The 20951-nt window shown below is 39.1% G+C and overlaps 1 protein-coding gene across 1 annotated transcript in view; it reads left to right on the top strand.

The window, feature by feature from the left end:
• EPG5 (ectopic P-granules autophagy protein 5 homolog (C. elegans)) overlaps nucleotides 1–20951 on the top strand; it is a 58189-nt gene that overhangs the window by 27222 nt on the left and 10016 nt on the right. Inside the window, exons 21-38 of the mRNA XM_010582968.1 lie at nucleotides 584–703; nucleotides 2328–2494; nucleotides 2695–2922; nucleotides 4781–4904; nucleotides 5804–5945; nucleotides 6025–6196; nucleotides 7155–7317; nucleotides 7906–8048; nucleotides 9620–9776; nucleotides 11351–11545; nucleotides 12604–12817; nucleotides 13607–13767; nucleotides 13887–14094; nucleotides 14764–14839; nucleotides 15699–15802; nucleotides 16701–16876; nucleotides 17609–17794; nucleotides 20618–20827. Of these exons, the coding sequence (XP_010581270.1) occupies nucleotides 584–703; nucleotides 2328–2494; nucleotides 2695–2922; nucleotides 4781–4904; nucleotides 5804–5945; nucleotides 6025–6196; nucleotides 7155–7317; nucleotides 7906–8048; nucleotides 9620–9776; nucleotides 11351–11545; nucleotides 12604–12817; nucleotides 13607–13767; nucleotides 13887–14094; nucleotides 14764–14839; nucleotides 15699–15802; nucleotides 16701–16876; nucleotides 17609–17794; nucleotides 20618–20827 (2946 nt within the window). The remainder of the gene's footprint in view (nucleotides 1–583; nucleotides 704–2327; nucleotides 2495–2694; nucleotides 2923–4780; nucleotides 4905–5803; nucleotides 5946–6024; nucleotides 6197–7154; nucleotides 7318–7905; nucleotides 8049–9619; nucleotides 9777–11350; nucleotides 11546–12603; nucleotides 12818–13606; nucleotides 13768–13886; nucleotides 14095–14763; nucleotides 14840–15698; nucleotides 15803–16700; nucleotides 16877–17608; nucleotides 17795–20617; nucleotides 20828–20951) is intronic.

Below are 20951 nucleotides of genomic sequence, written 5' to 3'. Positions count from 1 at the left end.
AGGGAACATGGACATTTTGCACAGAGAGAGTTTGTCTGATTTGTGTCCAAGAATCCATATAATAGGATTTATTAGTTAAGATTTCTTTTAATCTTCAATTGTTCTCGATATATTTAATGACAGAAAATACGTAAAGCCTGACTTTTCTGTTAATCAGTCTTTATCTGTTAAATATTTTGAATACTAGTTGCTTTCTCTCTGCTTAAGCAAGTTCCTTATTCAAGCAAAAAGAAAAAAAACCTGCAGTACCCCAAATGAAATGTGTAGTGCAGGTGGGAGAGAGGAGATCTTATTTTACTGCATTTGAGTAGGTTGTTTTCTCCAGAACTCTCTGGATAATTCTGTCAGTTGTCCCTGGTTTCCCCCTTCTTTCTCAAGATTGTACAAAATACACAGGGAAAGTTTGAGTGTAGATAAGGAGGAAACTGATTTTCAGTTTTCTTGTTCAGATATTGTTACTGCTTTTGCAACTTTGTAATGAGTTTCTGGCAAAAATGTGTTCCTCTTAAGAAAACAGCAAGCTTCCTGATCCTACCCCTGCCATTTTGTTAATTAATATTTCTGTTACTACTGTGTTGTACAGGTCTGGTTTTCATGGATGGTGTTAAATATGGAGTCAATATTTGAAGAAGATTCACAGCTTCGCAGAGTTGTTGAGGGGGAGTTGGTTATTAATGCTTTAACTCCTGATCAAGCTTTGAAGGTGAGAGAACTGTTCATCCACTTTTATGAGCGAGAACTGCTGGAGAAAAGTGTTCCCTTGCATTGTTCAGTTTTTATCTTACATACTTTTTCTTATCAGGATAAAAGCATAACTAATGCTTTATCTGGCTTTCCAGGGGAAAATAAATCTCAGGGAAGTTTGCTTTTACATTTTGAGTTGAACACTTAAAAACTACCATGCAAGTATCTGTTTTTTAATATAACATTATTTACAGAAAACTTCAGTCACTAATTAGTGCTCTTGCATGATTTTCTGGGTTATCTGAATGCCTTATGATCTTCAGTGGATTTATTCTATACCACTGAGATGGGGAGTGCAGATACTCTTATTTTACAGGTGGCAAAACGTGTCTATATTTCAAAGAGCATTTCTCAGATATTCTGAATTTTGCAGAAGTCTGGGCTTTGCTTTTCTCTGTATTTGCTGAATTATTTTCCAAGACTTTCAGAACTATTTAGGTCTTTCCCTTAACAAGGCACTTAGTCAGGTGTGCTTTAAGCCACGTTGCAGCATTTTCCAGGTTCTTTGCCCAAATTCAGTTAGAAATTCTGGAATGAAGCAAGTGGAAACCAAAGCTGTCCAGTCTTGAAGTGTAACTTTTGGCCCATCCTTCATCTCAACTTTTTCAGTGTGTTTTAATGAAGAAGGTAGTCTAGAAGCTCTATGAAAATAGGTTTGCTTGGGCTATGTCCAGACTAATACATGTCTTTCATCCTTGGAGACTAGTCTGGAGAACATTAGCCCCTGGGCTTGCATGTCTCGATTTAGCTAGAAAACAGTGAGATAGTATGTGGGTAGTGTGTGGAAAAGGGTGCTGAGGGTTCCCAAGGTCTAGTGTGTGGGATGAGGTAGTGCCAGGGTCTGCACTAAGACTTGGGAACTCAGAAAAGCCTCCCATTCCCCTGCCTCAGGCACAGTCTGTGGGAGCTTGGTGTTTGACTTCTTAATGATTTAATGGGTCCGTGGAGTAGCGTTCCAATTTGCTAATAGGGAGTGCTGCTGCTCATACGTTGCTTTGCCTTCGTTCTGCTTTTGCAGAAAGAAGATTTTTTTTGTTTGTTTCCTTCTGTATTCTTTCTTCACATTAGTTTTATTTTGTTTTAGATTTTCAATAGGCCTGTATGGAATGTAGTCTGGAAAAAGCTAAAAGTGGCACACTGTAGGACTCTGCGTCCTCATGTGGCTTAAGACTGTTATTTTTACCAGTTGGAATGTGCCCTGTGCTTCACTATTGCTGCTTTGTTCTCTAACATCACCAGTCTTATGGAAGTCTAAACTAGGAACTTCTACTTCTGTGAGGAAGAACAGTAACTGTATTTAACACCAATGGCTCATATGTTGGCTTGGCACCACAGAGCCATCATGCTATTTATTGTTTGTTTTTAAGCATCAGAGGTGTAGCATTGTTCTCTAACAGCTGTCCAACATAGCTGAGCAGGGCAGCTCTTCCTCTAAGACCTGTAACAGATGTGTGAATATTTCCAAAGTTTTCTCCTCTGTAATTGCTGAGTTTTCATGCTGTGTTAATCTGTTAAGTTAACCTGTGACAGCCTGTTACAGGGAACCACAGCAGAACACTCATCTGAAAATGTTCTTTTTGCAGAAAGCACAGACCCAGCTGAAGCTGCCCATCGTACCATCCCTTCAGAGGCTCCTGATTTACCGCTGGGCTCACCAAGCCCTTGCTACCCCTGCTGACCACCCTCTCATGCCGCTAATCTGGCAGAAATTCTTCCTCCTTTACCTTCACCGACCAGGACCACAATATGGGTGAGTCTGATCATAAGGGCTCTAGCAGATTAGCAAGCACTAATAAGTTTGCACTGCAAGTGAGATTAAATGCCTCACACTAAGACTGCACCTGAAAGCAGTGGGTACCAGCAGCTTCTTTAAAGAGTCAATTTATTTGCAGAGATGCTGATTTGATACTTGCAACAAGAGTTTGTTGTCCTTTCTTTGTTCGTTTTTAGATTACCTGTAGATGGCTGTATTGGAAGACGTTTTTTCCAGAGCGCAGCTCATGTTAACTTACTAAATGAAATGAAGCAGCGGCTAATAGAGGTAGCAGACTTCCACCATGCTGCCAGTAAAGCACTAAGAGTAGAGAGTCCTGCAGAGGGCAGTGACGGATCACCGGAGAAGGCAAGCTGCTCAGCAGATTACCTGACTTCACCAGAACTGCATAAGGAACTTGTCAGGTAAAAAAAAGCCTGCCCAGTTCAATCTTACTCAATGCGACCACCTGAGCGACTACTAGAGCACAGGCTTAGCTGTGGGAGGCGTTAAGGGATGTGACCCTTGGCTGACCTAGATGTACTGCGGGCACTTGGTATATGTATAGTTGTGGTCAAATCCGTTCCTCTGTTGATATAACTTGTTTTGTTTGAGAGGGGGCTGATTTTACTACTAAAAATAAAACATCTGCCTTAGGGGAGAGCTTTGTGTTTTTAATTAATGATATCCCCATGCTGGTAAAATATTTGCTGTGTAGACGTATCTGCTACTGGTATGTACGTCACTAGCTATAAATGTAAAATGCTACTTTGTGTGCATACATCTGTTTGTCACAGACCAGGGCCTAAATTTATGTCTGAATAAGATTACTTCATCAGGGAATTTACTGGGGACTTCAACACGTTTCAGTTAGTGCAGTTTACCCAGTTAGCATGCTAAAGTTGAGCTGCGACAAGTGTGTTATGTGCCAGCTGGAAAGTGATATGTGTGCTTAACCAAAACCTTAGCAGAAGACTCTCTTCTTGTGTTAGAGTAGACTAAGGAGGTGGGCATGGTCACTTACTGCGACTCAGCTGATGAACGCTCACTTTTGTAAGGGGTGGTAACTTCTGAGAGCTACGTACCTCATGCACACTGAAACTGTAGCTATGCTGTTCAGAAGTCCGTGGTTCTGTTACACAGAGGCTTTTGGTCTGAGAAGTCTACCTTAAGAAATATTTGCAGTATTACAGTATCTGAATATTCCCAGAAACTAGTTGAAAGGATTATTTGGAAGGAGTCCCTTGTTCAGGGGGTTTGGGCATATGGGATCTGAGCTGCTTTTAAGTGGTCCCCCCTGCTCTGCCCCCAGCAATCAGTAGGTACTGTAAAAACAAACAAGGGAGATCATAAATCCTCCTTGGTCATTTGTGAAAAATAATCCAGAGATGCTCACTGGGTGTAACTTCATTAATATTTTCAGTCTTTCATTTCAGAGGAGTTCCCTACTCCAACATAAAACCAGACTGCTCTACAGCTAAGGAAATCTTATGCTCAGGATGTTTAATGACCCCCTAGACAGGAGGGAAAATATTGGTAGAGTTCATAAAGACTGATTCTTGGAACTAGACTACTTCCATTTTTTTCACCAATGACAGTGATATAGAAAACAGGAGTTTGCTAATGATATTTGATCCCACAGTGTGAAGATTTAATGGCATTCTAGTTCTTCCTTGTCAGGAAAGCTTGGATGGTATGGTTATAAAAAGGGTACCACTCAGTAGAATGATGCCAGTTGAAGAAAGAGGTATATTTATGTTAAAATACATTGTTAGCAGAGGAGGAAATGTGAATAAACTAGCTGTGAATTTGACTCTGAAAATAAATTGAAAGATGTAATTCAACTCAGGTGTGACCTTTTGGAGTGGGCATTCTAGAGAAGTCTTGGGGTGAGAAGCCAAACTTGCTCAAATGTGCTGTTTTGACTTTGGTCTTTCAAATGGGATTGTGGATGAGGTTCCCTGATATAAGAGACTATTCCAGTCCTGGCTCATGTGCTAATTTGCATAAATGTTTTCCATTTCAAAATTTGTCCTGTTAATCTTTGTTATTGCCCTTCATATTTTTCTAAATAGCTTCTTTTCACTGCTGGTCTTTGAACTGACACTTGGTAAACTAATCACAAAACATCTGAAACACCTACGTTTTGAGCCATGTCACCTTGTAGCATTATTCGTTGCCTTAACGCTAAACCCCAGAATGAGACTGCTGTGTAATACGTGCTGTGCATAGAATTAAAGTTCACATTGATTTACTTTTTCCTTTTTTTTTTTTTTTCCTCAGGCTTTGTAATGTTTTTGTTTTGTGGTTGGAAGAAGAGAGTTTCCAGAAAGGAGACACATACATTCCTTCTTTACCGAAGCAATATGATGCACATAGACTTGCTAAAGTCATGCAGAATCAACAGGTGAAGTGCTAATGACACTGCCAATCTGGGATCCCAGATTCACTTCACTCATTAAAATGGGTCCTCCAAAGTAGCGAGAGACTTGGTATCACTGGTCTTTAATATACATACAGCATGTATGATACCTTCACAGCTCTAACTTTTTTCGTAAAAATCCTGTGCTATCCCAAACTGCCTTCCTTTATGTTTGAGCGAGGACTCATGAATAGATTTCTTGCCTATCTTAATGAGACCACAGTTCTTATTCTGTACTGTTCTGTAATTCTTTTTATTTTCTAAGACGGTTTTAGAGAATTATTGAAATTGGAACTCTAAGTGACAGAATATTGGAAGTCAAAATCTGCTCATATCGGTAGTCTGTAATATGTCAGGTTCAAATATAAATTAGCGAGCGGGAAGTGTATATTATTCTGTCCAGTAAACCTAAAGAGTTAGTATAATTAAAAAAACATCTGAGGGGGGAGATTTTTGGAAGGGCATGCCGCCTCCGTTTTTTTTTTTCCATTCCTGCAGTCCTGCTTTAGCCTGATTACAGTTAAATCATGCCATGATGTTTTAGACTGTCTTGGTTTCCTCTGTGTTTCTTCTTTAGGAACAAAGTTTTAATAATCTGTACCCTTTCTCTTATTTGTTAGAAATTATACCATGTGTGCTTGTCTGATTTCTTCTCTAAGTGTCACAAATGCTTTTCAGTGGCTTATCTGTATATGTGATAAAAATTCTGCAGCTTTTTTCTTCAATATAGATCCCCCCCCCCCCAATAATAATAATTTTCCTATGGTTTAAAACTGCAGGGTCTAGTTTTATGTACTTATTTTAGTTACCCAGCTACTGGATGGATGCACAGTATATGGTACTGGCCAAAATGGGAATGCTAATTTAATTCTTTTGTGCTTTAGGATTTGTGGATGGAGTATGTCAATGTTGAACTCATACGCCATGAGTTTCAGGAAGCTCTAAACCTTTGGCTGCAAGTTCAGCTTGAATCACATACAACTTGTGTTTCTGCAGGTCAAACAGATTTCATCAACCCTTTATCAGGTAAGAGTTAAGAATATTGTTAATGAAACTGGGTCAGAAAGAATTATTAAGTATGTTGAAGCCCTGGTTTCTTTTCTAGCCAAAGAGAGGATAATGAATAATTTGAAGAAGTTTGATACTCCCAAGCCCCCTCTTCCGCTCCAGACGATGAAAGCTCCTGTGCCAGTTATTTCCTCTGCCAGTCTAGTAAGTCAGAAAGAAGCAATTCAGCTCATGCGCATGGACCTTAACATCTTGCAGCGACATGCCAAGTAAGACATAGCTGTTTTCCTTCTGCCTCACTAGCACGTCTAGCAGTGTCTTCAGGTGCCCTTTGCAGCAGCCTCATTTGTGGTGTTGGCACAAGGCTGTCAGTACTTGGCTTCTGCTTCTTGTCGCGTTTTTTTTTTTTCCTTCTTGGTTATCATGTTGTTATTTCACTCCTTTAACTAAGATAAGACTACACAAGTCTTATCTAATGACTGACATTACATTAGCTAACATCTAACTTCTACAGTTTCTTTTCTCATTTGGCATGCTTCTTAAAATGAAGCCTCCCTTTAGCCTAGATTTGTTGACAGTAAGTTAGTTAACTCTTTCGCACTAATGTAGTAGCTGCAATACGAAGTACTGGAGCCCCTAAGAGAGAAATCTGATTTCTGGAACTATTAGCTTTGTGAGTGAGAGAGACTTTCTGTTTTTAATATTCCTACTAAGAGAATCCAGCTGAATTATTTGCAAACACAGTTGATGAATCTATAGCTGTTCTCACCCAATGTAGTCATTTAATAACGATATTATAAACCAAACCAAAACTTGCTAAGCCCAAGAGAGGATGTGTCTAAACAATTCCAGCAGCAATTTTAAGTGGGCTTTTTTCTGATGACAGAATCATCCCACAGTCCAGCTTTTTTTGTCTGGTGGAAAATTGCATTTCCTACAGAGGGTGATCTATTTGATTTCCTTCCAGGTTGTCATATAGAATAATTAAAAAATTCACGCAGACTTGAGTAGTTTTGTAGTTATAAACCTATTTCTTTAGTACTTTGAAGTGCTACTACTTTGAAGTTTTAACTCAATTTCATTTAATAGCCTTTTATGTTTTCTAGGAAAGTGTCACAAGTTTTTTTTACAGCACATTAAATTGACGTCTCATCTCTTGCTTATAAATTCTTAGCATTACTGTTTTCAGTAAAGGTTTTGCTAACTTTATTAATGAATGCTTTTCAGAATTGCAGCTCTCTGGGAATCTCAGCATGTTGCTCTTAATAGTGAAATATTGGACGCGGTACCTAAGCTGTATGTCAATCGGGAAGAGCAGATCACCCTCCATTTGGAGTGCCGGGGAACTTCAAATAAAGGCTGTCAGGGAGCAGCTCTTCTAACCATCCAGGTTGGAGACATGGCATCACTTCTATTTCAGGGCTGTTGGACATGGATAATGAAAGTGAAATGGCTGAATGGTTACAAGAATGGTAGCAGCTGACTAAATAAATCCATACACATATAATAGTTACCTGAAATAACTAGTATGTAATGCTCAAAAGGAGATGCAGATCAAAGGCTGAAGAATAACTTGTCACATAAAGTTTGTTTTGCTCATAGCATCTATTCTAAACTGCTTCCCAATGTGTGGATGTATGAATATGCTCACTGATAGGAATAGAAGCATGAAAATTTTTATAGAAATATTCCCATGTTGCTTGGTACATGAATTTCTTGATTCCCCTCTAAGTTTCAGTCCCTGTGGATTAAAAGTCTTACGTAAAAGATGTGAATTAAATTACTGTGTGATAATCAAATAGGAACGTGACCAAGGATGTGTGCTTGGGCATGATATAGTAAATCTGCTCAAAGCTCTCGGGGAAAACCATCTATATTCTGAATTTTCTTACTGGGTTCTGCTTCATTTTTACCAATAGGTGCAACATAGAAGAATTTTAGAATTACTCTGAAATGAATGTGTCTTTTTGTCATTTAGTTTGAAGGGAAACATAAAAATGAAGCAGTGAACCAGCAGCTTCATGCTTTGCGTAAAGAAGTGAGACAACTGCAGGCAGAAGCTACGAAGCCACCTTCTCTGGGTGTTGTGGAAGCAGCAGTACATGTGGAAAATTTTATAACGTAGGTTGTTCAGACACTGTTTTAGGTAGTGATGTTTTGTATTTCTTTTTTATATGTTAGAGTTAAAATGTGGAACCTGTTTGTGTTTTTTGTAATGCTTGTCAGCTTGGGTCAACAACGGAGCTGGAATCCCGAGACGTGTATGTTTGTGACATAGACCTCTAAAGGAATAACTGTATCATCAGAAGGTCATTCAGCCTCAACAGGGCACACAGTATTGTTTTCTACTTCAGTTTATTGTACTGTATATTAGAATAGCCCTTCTAACCCTGCAAAACAGGATGACAGGGATGCTATGTTAAACTTTAGGAAGTGGCAAACTTGTACCACAGCTGTCTCAGCCATAGGCTAAACTATGCTTTTAATATCTCTGTAGGTTTTTCCCTGTTATAGTACAGGACGTAGCTCTTTAGTAGAGAGCTATGATTTGAGGTAGGTTTTCAATGTGTGAAACAAAACCGTGCAGTGGAAGAGGATTATATGATAGTACTTTTTGGGGTCTGTGTGAATAAATGGACTAGTCCAAGACCCTCTTCCTCTTGAAGACCTTTTAGAGTTCATCCCAGAGGTCCAGTTTTGCAACACCGTTCTTCTCAATCTTCTAGATTTCTGCTGGGATTCTTTTAGTGTAGTTGGTTTCCTACAGAGTGTACTCACTGTACAAGTAAAAATATTTGGTTACTATTTCTACACGTTCATTCTTGATCATTAATTTGAAAAACTCTGGATGAGCTAGTTCTTGGGATTTAGAGCTGTTGAATTGAATGTTTTTCAGATGTTTAAATTCAGACTCAGTGAAGATGGGGGTTTGAGCTCAATAAAACATGTACTTGGCAATGCACAAAAAAAAGATTGATTCTGTTTTAATTCTGTTATTGCTGAGCCTGTTAAGTAAAATGAGGTAAATTTTCTTGCAGTACAAATGTAGTTGAGACGGCCTAAGAACATGCTGAACACATGATTTGAGGGAGAAATAATCTGTTGGAACTATGCTGTGAAAAATCTTTTGATGATCGCTTTTTGACTCTGATTATGGAGACTTTCTAAGGTTTGGAGGTACCCGTTTCAGGCAGCAAAATGACTTGAGCTAAACCTGGGACTGTTCAGCCTGGATATGAGAAGGCTCAGGGGTTTCTCATCGATGTGTAGAAATACCTGAAGGGAGGGTGCAAACGAGATGGAGCCAGGCTCTTTTCAAGGGTGCCCAGTGACAGGACCAGAGGCAATGCGCACAGAGACACAGGAGGTTCCCTCTGAACATCAGGAAACACTTTTTTACTGTGAGGGATGACACAGGGTGCCCAGAGAGGTTGTGGAGTCTCCATCCTTGGAGATGCTCAAAAGCCATCTGGACATAGTCCTGGGCAACCAGCTGTAGGTGGCCCTGCTTGAGTAGGGCGGGTTTGGTCCAGAGATCCTCAACGATGCTGTGATTCTGTGAACCCATGCTTGATGATCATGTGAGCCAGAAATATCCATCTCAAGGCTATATATTGGCAAGAAACCTTTCTTTATTGTCGCATATTATTTTCCATGTGTAAATTTACTCTGCTTTTTTTTTTTTTTTTCAGGGCCTTAATAAATATCTACAAGGTGCAGCCTATGCCTGCAATTAAGAAAGTTGGAATTAGTTTATTTTTTATGTTAGTGGAATATGTGTGTGATGAAACTCAACGCAATCCTCCCACAAGGCAGTTCTTCACGTCCTGCGTTGAGATTCTAGGCCAAGTGAGTCTATCCTCTGATTTTTGGATGCCTAATGCTTATTTCAATTGCCTGTTGATATTGGTGGTCTAAAACATTCAGAAGCCTGAAAATTAACTTCTAACCTTCTATCCCTTTCAACTGTTCTTTTCAATTAATTGTGTAATATTGTTGTGGTTTAACACCAGCCAGCAACTAAGCATCACGCAGCTGCTGACTCACCTGCCCCCCCACCCAGTGGGATGGGGGAGAAAATCGGGAAAAGAAGCAAAACCCGTGGGTTAAGATAGGAATGGTTTAATAGAACAGAAAAGAAGAAACTAATAATGATAATGATAACACTAATAAAATGACAGCAGTAATAATAAAAGGATTGGGATGCACAACTAATGCACAGTGCAATTGCTCACCACCCACCGATCGACACCCAGTTAGTCCCCAAGTGGCGATCCCCCGCTCCCACTGCCCCCAGTTTATATACTGGGCATGACGCCACATGGTATGGAATACCCTATTGGCCAGTTTGGGTCAGCTGCCCTAGCTGTCCCCCCTCCCAACTTCTTGTGCCCCTCCAGCTTTCTCACTGGCTGGGCATGAGAAGCTGAAAAATCCTTGACTTTAAACTAAACATTACTTAGCAACAACTGAAAACATCAGTGTGTTATCAACATTCTTCTCATACTGAACTCAAAACATAGCACTGTACCAGCTACTAGGAAGACAATTAACTCTATCCTAGCTGAAACCAGGGCAAATATACACAGTCTTTAGGAGAGTCTAAGCTTGTATATAAGCAAAATAAAAACTGTAGCTCTGAGATGCCTGCTAATAAATGCTCACTGTGTTAGTTAAATGCTAAGGTAGGCTGGATTTTTGGGCAGGTAACTGAAATTTGGGTACTTCCAGAGCATAAAAGAGTGTTTTGGCATATGTTTTGCTATTACTGATCGCTTTTTCTAGCTGATGTATATCTTGTCAACCTCTGTATTTAGACACCCCTCTTCTACAGCCTTTAAGTATTCTTTGTGTAGAGAGCTAGCCAGAAGTTTACTGGTAGAGAACATAAGTGCTTGTTGCTGTTGGTAGTGTTTGCCATGGGGAATGCATTATGTGGGAGCTCTGAGAAAAAACATTAGCCTCTGCTTTGGGTTCAGATATTTATTTTCATCTCTTAGATACAGTTTGTTCCCATGTGCAGCTGTCCTTGAGCACCTCTAACAGCTGAAGTGCTGAAAAGTTCTTGATAGCCATAGTTCTGTTTACATTTTTTTCTAATATCAGGCAGGGCTGCTGAAATCTGGGTTCGTTTTCTTTTGCTATCCCATCAGAAAAATTGTATTTCTAGGTATTTTTAGACAACATGTGTGATCGCAAGCGCTGTTCTTAAGCATGCTTGGGAAACATGTTTATTTTACATTATATCTTGTGGAACAGCAGTATTTAGTTGATGTTGATCTTGTACAGTCTGTCATTTTTGAGAAAACTTTCCTTTTAGAAAAGGACCAAAATTGTACTTGTCTCGACAAAAAGCTTTAAGAGGTCAGTTTTCTAATAGAATCATACTGGGCCATTTTTCTCATCATTCCCAATTTCCTCAGGTGTTCATCAGTGGGACCAAGTCAGAATGCAAACGTCTCCTCCAGACAATCCTGCAGAATCGAAGGCTCTGTACTCTCCTTTCTCCCTACTTCACTCCTGTTGCCTCTCCCAATGAATTTGTGACTTTATATGAAAAAGTAGTGGCCTTCCTGAGTGAGGATAACAGTGATGTTGTCTTCATGCTTCTGACAAAGGTAAAGTACTCCTTGCGTCTGTTTTGTGGGTTGCTTTTGTGGGTATTCTTTTCCTAAAGACCCTGACTTTAGGCTAAGGAAGAAAGAGGTGCAAATCTGGTACTTTAAAATAACATTGACAGGTTCTATAGATCTGTGTTGCTCAGCCTGAATGGTATGTGTTGTATTTAAGCTCAAGAGGGGCTGGAGACAAAAGCAAATAGGAAGCTTAAACTACCCTTTCCTAGCCCAGATAGTATCAGTATGTGCTTCCTAGGGCTTACTCTTCAGTGCACTCTTACTATTGAAATTAAAGCAGGTTCTCGATGGCTTCTTCTGCCTGATATCTCTGCAGAGACATTCATCAAAATAGCCAGTGAATTCCAGGTATCTTAAAAATCAAAACAAAAGAAAAATTTGGAACAGTGTCTGAGTCTTCCACTTCTGTTTGGCACCAATGTCCTTCCTGCCTATCTTAAAACATACAGAGTTAGGTAAGAGCGAGTGATTTGCACATCTCTTGTTTCAGAGCTGCATGATACTGTCTACCTGTATTGTCAGTGGAGAAATTACTATTAGGCTTTGATATGGACAGGGTTCGACAGCTGTGAATAGCAGTCAGTCTGTTTTGAACATGACTCTGAGCTGTCCTTAGTGGCAATGATGAACGTTGTCCTTGCTGACCTAGGTCTGAACAGATGGCCCAGAGGCTACAAAGCTTTGTGCCTCCACCTGAAAATTTGTGGACTATGGAGATTAGCCCAGTCTAATGCTTCTAAGTGTTTGTTTGGGAGTGGTACTGAAGCTTGGAAATTGACACACATATTTATGAATCTGAGAACCCCTGCCAAGGGTTGATTTATAAATTCAGGGACTTCTGCAATGTACTAAATCAACCTTTGGAGACTATTATCTTGGTTTTGAGTTTGCGCTAATGAGGTGCAAATTTATTAGGTTTTTCTTAAATATATAAAAACTTCAGGATTTTTTTTTTTTCTCCTGACAATTTCTCCCTTCTCCTAAAGGTGTTGTGGCTGTTAAAGCTTCTACTTACAAATGCTTCCTGTCCTCTGTTCTAGTTTGACCTTACGCAATGGTTAAGTGTTGCTAAGCCACCTCTATCTGAACGTACCAATCTTCTGGAGTCTATTCACTTGGCTCTCAATGCATGTGGCCTTGAACCTGAAGAAGATATTTTGATGCCATTTAATATCTTCTGCAAGCATTGGACTAACCTTCTCCAGTATCAGTTCCCTGATCACTATAGTGATTTCCTAAGATTGTTTGTGCAAAGTGAGTATCTGAATTGGTGCATACACTAAGCCTTTTGTACAGAACTCTTCTGGCTTAAAAATATGAACTGCATGCGGTAGAGTTAAATAGCAACAAATACAGAATGACTTAAACTTTCTTAAGTTTCTGTATGCACTTTTACGTGCATGCTATGCAATATATTTTTGTTAGATGTATTTTAGCTCTACTAGAAAGAAACACTCTTCTGCAGATGGAAGTACATGCGTCAGTGACAACAGATTTTCATCCTTCAGGAGAAGGATGGAGGAGAGGTTTCTATTAATGGAAGCACTTAATTATAATTATGCCACAGTCTCTAATGCAGCATCCTTGTTCTTGAGCACCATTTAATGTCAAACTGAGAACTGGAATTATGGAGACTTGGGATTGATACTGAAATCTGCTGAAAATGTCCTGGTTCACATTAGATGCTACCTATAAACTGATGTGCCTCTAAAATGAGAACGAAAGTACTTCCTTTCTGTCAAACCATATGTGCTGAGGCAACAACTGTCTCTTAATATGTGTTTGTAGCCAGGGATGTACTAAGTGCCTGGGAAGCTCTCTAAGAAGAGAGCATGTAGATGCCAAAAAGGAATGTTAAATTACTTATCTTTGGGAATTGGAGGTTTCTCTCACCATTAACTTGGGGCTTTTAAACTCCTGCCTTACCTAATTTTTTTATGTAGTAGGGAGCTCTAATTTCAACCTCATCTGACTTGTACTGAGAAAGGGACTAATATCCTTCTCCTGATTTTCACAAATGTATTCTCTTCTCTTTCTTCTAAGGCTCATCAGAGCAGCTTCTAAGCCCTGACTGTTGGAAGGCATCACTTGAAGCTTTGGGATGCGGTTCATCAGTGACTGAACAGGGAAGCTTCAAGAAAAGTGATTCTACTGAAAGTCCTGTATCGCGGGATGCTGCAAAAATTCTCCTCTCTGCAGAACAGGTGGGTGCCTCTTTGGTTGATCTATTATGTTTTCCAGCCGAAACAGATGTCTACCAGTGACAAATAACACTGCTGTGCAGTCTTTCTGTAGCTGATTAATAGTTTCCTTCTTTTTACAGGTTAGAGAGACAATAGAATGGCTTTCCACATCTTTCCGCAAACTCCGACTGGCTTCGATGGACTTCAGGACTTTTGGCCTGTTTTCAAAATGGAGTCCTTATGTGGCTGAAGTGAATAAATTTCTGGAGTATCTTACTAAACGACTTATTGACACCGAAGTTGCCAATTTAGCCCAAGAGCCTGTTGGCAGTAACAGAATTCTAGCAGGTAATGTGTCTTAAAAGCAAATTACTTAAGAACAGGCACTCAGTTTCTCTAATTTCCTCTGTTAAAGACCATTTAAACATACAGTAGAATCTTCTTAATCTGCATTTGTATGATGATGGGAACATTAAAATACAGATGGGAAATGTCGATGCTACTTCATGGCCATGTGAGACTTTATGCTTTATCTTTATGCTTGCTGGAGGAAGCTTGTTTATATTTTAGCTTGCTTTAAAATTATTTTATGAAGAGATCATACTGTCTTCAAAGAAAAATACAGTCTTTTGCACTGAGCAGAGGTTTGGCAATGAGGGACTACTGGATTTCATCACGGTGTGATTTTGATTTGGAGAAAATCGCCAAAACCCATTTTAGTATATGCAGGTTTAAAGTGTGAATCATCATTACCCCCACAATTTCAGATGTGTTAAAGTGATATTAATAAAACATCTAAGCAATGCAAAATGTTTATGACTGTTGTTACAACCACCATATTGTTAATGAGAGTTACTAATAAGCATATTGTATTTTAAATTTTTATTTGATGAGGAAGAACTGATTAAATGTTGGACTAAGCAAAGGACGCTGTATTCAAGTTTAGAAAAGTGTAATATGTTCACTGCTGCTGATTTGAAGGAAAAAAAGCAACTTCTTTGTTTTGTTTTCTTCTAGCATTGCAGTCCTTGTATTCAGTCATTGCTGGACTCTTTAAACCATGGATACTGGTCTTGGATAAGGAAGATGCAAGGTATATATTGCATTTTAACATTAAATGAATTTTTGCTAAAGTAAGGACTTCAGCACTATAAGAATGGCTTTCATTGTTAACCTGTTTTTTTCTAAATCATGACTGTATTGTGACCTTCCATTTAAATAGCTGTTACTTGTGTCATATCCGTAATAATTATGGAACTAATTCAAATTTTCCAAGGCTTGGATTGAATAATTATTTTAGATACAAGAAATATCTCTGCTTCCTGACCAGAGCTTGGTTATGAGAAAAATACGGATTGTAATCAGTTCTCAAAACACTGAAATTTGAATTTTAGATTCCTTTTTTTTAGATTCCACAATATCTATAATGCCTTAGTTTAAAACAAAACAAAAAAGCCAAACAACTACAACCCCAAATGCCAGTGGTATGTAAAGAAACTTCAGTCTAAATCAGTCCTATGATGATCTACTGTCTTGTATACCTCTGTCTTCACATGGACAGTTATTTGTAGTATTACACATTTAAATTTTACTGTCTTCCAAAACCAAAAGCTTTTTGAGTTGTGAGCGCATCTTTAGCACTTGGTTGGAAGGCTGACTGCAGGTAGTATGTGCTGTCATTCAGAAATTCCTGTGTTTTGGTCTTTAATTCAGTTATGAAGCATCAAACAAGTAATCTGTGCTTACTCAGGGGTGTCGTGGATCCTCAGTGTGATATTAAGTATGTACCTGTTCTAAGGTCGGAGAGCTGAGTTTGAGAGAACTGCTGATACCTGTACTATATTGATTTACTATGCTTTAGAATATTTAAAATGCTTTAGTGTTTATGATCTGTTTATGGTCTGGTAACTCAGCACTGAAATTTGTGTTGCTTCACTACTTCTTTTTTTAAGTAACCAGCCCTGCTACCCTTGGTTAGAGAGCGACACTCCTGTAGCATCCACCGTGGTCTGTTTGTTTACAGATTGCGTCAAGCTTTTGCACGAGAGCTTTAAAGGTGGGTGAAGTCCATGCTATTTTAATGTAGTGGCACTTTCTGTTCTATCAGACCAAAAAAAGATTTTTGACTGAGATGTGGGACGTGAGGGGATTTTGTTTGTTATGAACTTTTTAACCAAGATGATCACTGCAGTGGTACCAGGAGCATTTCTTTATTTCATCCTTAAAAGACAGCTTTTTTCCTTGGCAAGGGTAGATAATGTGATTGATAAATGCGTTATCTGTCAGTTAACAAAGTTAATGTGAAGGAAAGCAAAACAAAATGAGCTGTCATGAGAAGTGTATGACTTCATTCCAGGTCTGTAGGTTGTTCCCATACAACATACGCAGTAGCATGTCACAATGACCAATACATGTGTCTCGAAAGCTATTCTTGGGGATAATGTAATTTCCAGAACTGATCATTCTGAGCTCCTATTTAGCATTGCTTATTGTGCCTAATGTGTAGTTAGATGTAGGAATGGAAGAAAATTAATTTCACAATACCTCTTAACAACTTGTAGGGATGAGCTAGATTCAAAGTAAAAATAAATAATTAAAAATAACATTAATGTGTGTTTTATAAAATTCGAGATACATAAGATCTTTTTAAAAAAAACCAAAAGAACCCAACATAAAAGCAATGAAGTTCTACACAGAAGGAGTATTTTATAACTTCAGATTATTGTCCAGCAACTCTTCAAAAGATCGAGGAAGGGCATGAAATCATAAGCTTCCCCACTTGTTGATTTGGAGAAAAAAATCTAAAAGGTTAATGTGCTTTTTTTTTTTTGACAAATACATTTTAGCGTAAATTGCATGTATGTTTTTTCATCTTCAGAATTGGACTTCCTTCTATAATCAAGCTTTCCCTGAATTTTTGCTGTTGTTAATTCAGCCATTATCTTTGAATCTAGATAAGCTGTTGCCAAGCCACCATGGGCCTCTCTGGTTACATCTAATGCATTACTGTGAATGTTGCACAGCTCCCAAAATGCCAGAGTTTATTCTCTATACTTTCCATACTGAGTTCAGAAGGCTTCCATGGAAGGAAATGCATCCAGACCAGGTGCTTATGGAAGAGTTCTTTAAAGTGAGTACACAGCATCTGTTGAATTAAGTTTATGATCGGTGTTGCCCTTGAAAATAACTGGAGAGCTGGAGACAGTTCTTTTGGCAAGTAAGCTTTTGAAGTTTGTTTGTAGCATTCACAGCTGCTCATTTTATGATTGATTTTTGTGAAGGAGTGCTACTGAGTCTTAGACAAAGTTGTGGAGAGGTGTAAAGCTGGCAGTCTTTGTAATCTGTCATCGCTCTATCTGAATGTCCCAAGTATTACATATATATTTAATATGTATTTAGTTGGAGTTAATATATTTTACTATTGCCATGTTGTTCTTACTTCCAAGTTGTCTGAGACAATGTAGAGCTGCAGATAGGTGTGGAAATGCCTCAGGTTTTACTGCTTATCTGTTTGGGATGAGTTCTTCTTGGAGTTCTAAACAGGCTTAGAGTTTCTTAGTTTCTCTTAGAGTGAAAAGAAATGGATGCAATCATGCAGCTAAGAGTGCTAAAAATAGATTATTTTTTTTCTGGTTTGCAGTAGCTTGGTATTCTGTACTGGTTGTTTGAGAGGCTTAGAAAGTTATATGTGCAACTCTTCTGGTGGGGGGAGCAAAATGATGGAGAAGTGGCATCTATCTACTCTTCTGCTGAGCTAAAATGCTGCTGTAGGTTTATAGTTGGCTAAGGAGCTGACAAGTATGAAAGTGTTTACATCTTACATTGTTTTATGTGCCTGTCTTTTTATCTTTTTCCTTCCTAGATTGAAAGAGGCAGCCCCAAGAGTTGTTTCTTATTCTTGGGTTATGTTTTATGTGAAATAAACTGGGTCAGTGTCCTCTCTGATGCCTGGAATCCCAACCCTCATCCTCAGACTCACAATATGATTGTCTGTTTGCTGTATATGATGGTCCTGTTGGCAAAAGAGGAACAACTTGCAGGCAAAGAGGTAATTTTTGGAAAAGTTCATACCTGTCTGTCTTAAAAGAAGAATAATCTTTTGCTGGCAAGGGCACAGGATGTGACTTCTTTCTCACTTGCAGAATGATTAACTTGGAAGTGTTTTTTGCATAAATAAAATACCCAAACTGTATTCCAGAGATGGCCAAGACTAATTCCTTATGTGAGGCATTTTGTATAACTTGTGTGAAAAAAGAAGAGCTGCTGTTCATTTTAAGAAGCTTCTGTATGTGCTGTGATCCAGTAGTGTTGCAAAGAGTAAGCAAATAAATACAGTTTCCTGGAGTTACAAAGTGATACTCTGGGTTTTGGAAAGAACAAATATGTATGCTACTTTCATTAGTGTTCAAAAAATTATTGTTATTGTATAAAGCTACTGTGCAGTCGTATTTCTTTCCGTTCAAGTATGGGATGCTGTACTGTATAGCTTTCTTGTCTCTTAGGTCATCCCTTAATTAAAATGTCCATTTCCTTTTTTCTTGCCTGGTTTTGGAGACCCTTAGTTATAAGCACATGCAAAGTAGAGGTAGTATTAGCAAGAATTTACATATGCACCTATAATACATGTGCATATATATGTATATGTTATGTGCACCTATACATAGATGCATATGTATTGTGCGTGCATATATATATGCACGCACAATATTATGTATAACTTAAGGTGAAGCTTTTTCTGACAGTCCGAGTGAAAATAGTGTCTAGTGTCTGCCCGGTTTGATTCAGGCAGTCTGCTGATGTGGGTGCAGGAGCAGCTTGGACTGTGGTGTTCGTGTCTGTAGCACCTGTGATGCCGTGAGAAGAATTGGGAGGCTCACTGAGTCACATTTATTCTGTCACGGTCAGTCATGTAAATCTCTGCTGTTCCTTGCTTCTTTTTCTGAGTGGCAAACATGAATCTGTGGAGGGATGGTCAGGAATTTTATGCAAATTCCATTTATGAAAACCTTATGCCTGGCTCTGTGTCTTACTGTGCATGTTTGTGATGTTTTCCAACCTGACCTTCAGTACTGGTCACACATCCAGTTGGTTGTGTTAAGCACAGCTCAGCAATGGGATTAGTCCCTGTGAGGTTAGGAGCAGCACTTGATCTGAGTGTAGTGTTTTTCATAGCTGTCTAAAAGGAAAATATTTAGTCGTCTACTTGAACATGTTTTCTCAGGAGTTATTTATAAGTGTTGTTCAGTACTTACTCAGAACTGCTTTTGCGAACATGTATTTCTTACCATAAATTGCTCCCCTCCTAACTACATATGATGTGATGACAAGTCACAATGGTCTAACAACATCTTGAAGACCAGATATATTTTTAATATATATCTATAAGCAGATATATGTCTGCTTCTGGTGAATTACTGGGGACAGATTACTTCATCTGTTGAATCATAGGTTGAGTTTTCTTGTTGCCTTACTCTGAAGGGGGATTTGATCATCTCTGATTTCTCAGGGCTTTTCCCATTTATAGTCGCATTCCAGTATTTCTGAATTGTTAGAATAGGAAAGAGAACACTAGGTGTTAGGATGAACTTTCCAAACCCTGCTTTTGCTGAGAGCTCTGTGTGGGTAAATCTAGCATGGTCTTGTTCAGCCCATTGCTTCTGGAGGACTCTTCCAGAGGGGCTGGGTAATCTTCAAGAAGTCCCATTTCACATCTGCTAGCTTTCTCCCACTTGCAGCATCTTCCATTTTCCATTTCCTCTGAGGCATTAGGAGATGCTGTGTCAAGCTGTCACCAGCAGCCTTTGATCAACGTTGTATTCCAGTTTTGGAAAATTGCCGGAGTTCACGTGCTTTGACCTGAATGTATTTGCTTATCTGAAACTTCTCAAGCTTGGAAAGATACCTGTTTGCACATTGTATGAGTCAGCCTCAGGAATTCCCTCCTAGCCTCCAGCAATGTGTTAAACTGACAGCCGCCATCACTTGTTTTTTACCTCCCAGAACGTTCCTGTGACACCTTGACCTCAATCTCAAACTTTCTCAGCCCTGTGTTCCAGTGCATGAGCAACTTGAGAAGTACTTGATGTACCAGTGTCACGTTCTTGTTGATGTAGTCTAATTTGGGTCAGTTCTGGATCCTTAAAGTCTTTAGGTTGTGTTGGATGTCAACACAATTACAGTATTTGTTCTTTCTAGAACATGTAATAATTTGGTGTTTCTCAGTGTCCAGGCGGGCCCTTTTGTATTGCAGATGTATACGAACCTGTGGGAGGAGGATGGCAGTAGCTGAGGATAGACTCTCTGCTGCTTGTAGACAGAGAGACTTTACCATCTACATACTTGCACTGCCTGTGTGAGCTGTGGATACTGTAGGCTCCCGTACTGTTCAGGATGGTATTTACGAGAATAAGCACTTGAGGAGTCCCCCAGGTTACTCGATGATTTACTGAATGGAAAATCGAGGGACCAGGCTTCTGTACCTGGTTCAACTGTGAACTTAGATTAATTTTTTTTTTTCATAATTTTTTTAATGCCTTTTTTAAACCTCTACTGAAGCAACTTTACCTTGTAGGTCTCCATTTCTTTCTAGCTGTCTTTGTGTTTACATGTCAAATTTTAATGTCTCTCACTGACTTTTTTGCATAGTTAGAGCTGCTGCAGCAGTTTAAGTACTGTTGTGTAAATGCTAGAGATGACATACACATGTTGCTTGAATGAGGAGTTGCTTTTCAGCCAGACTCCCAGTGGTCATCTATTTCTGCTCCATCTCCAAATTTTGGAGTCTTGGCTTCCTTCCAATATTGAGTACCGTGAATATTAATTTAAAATGGCAAAGAAGGTGGAGTTTAGACTGATGTCTTTAAATCTTCAGGAATCGCCACTCATCAATCTTCTTGGACAGACCAGCTCCCTTCCTTGGCAGCTTGTGGGCATTTCGTCTTATCAAAGCATCATCAGCTACTGCAACAGTCACTACCCTCCCTCTGTTATCCTTGCTAAGGATACTGCGGCTGAACTGATAGTGAAGCTCCTGAAAATCTCAGCAGGCTTTGGTTCATCTTCGGATAGTCACATCCACCTTGTAAGTTGCACTGGTTTTGCAGTGTCTCTGAGCTGTTCTTGTCATTTGCAATGTTCTGCTTTTGTATATTATGGAGTGTGGAAAGAGTACTAGGCGTGATTTTTTTTCTAATTTATTTTAATTT

Source organism: Haliaeetus leucocephalus, unplaced genomic scaffold (genome assembly GCF_000737465.1).
Source record: "Haliaeetus leucocephalus isolate CR32 unplaced genomic scaffold, Haliaeetus_leucocephalus-4.0 Scaffold866, whole genome shotgun sequence".
Classification (NCBI taxonomy): Eukaryota; Metazoa; Chordata; class Aves; order Accipitriformes; family Accipitridae; genus Haliaeetus; species Haliaeetus leucocephalus.
Note: the sequence above shows the minus strand (reverse complement) of the source record. Positions and strands in the feature narration are given on the sequence as shown.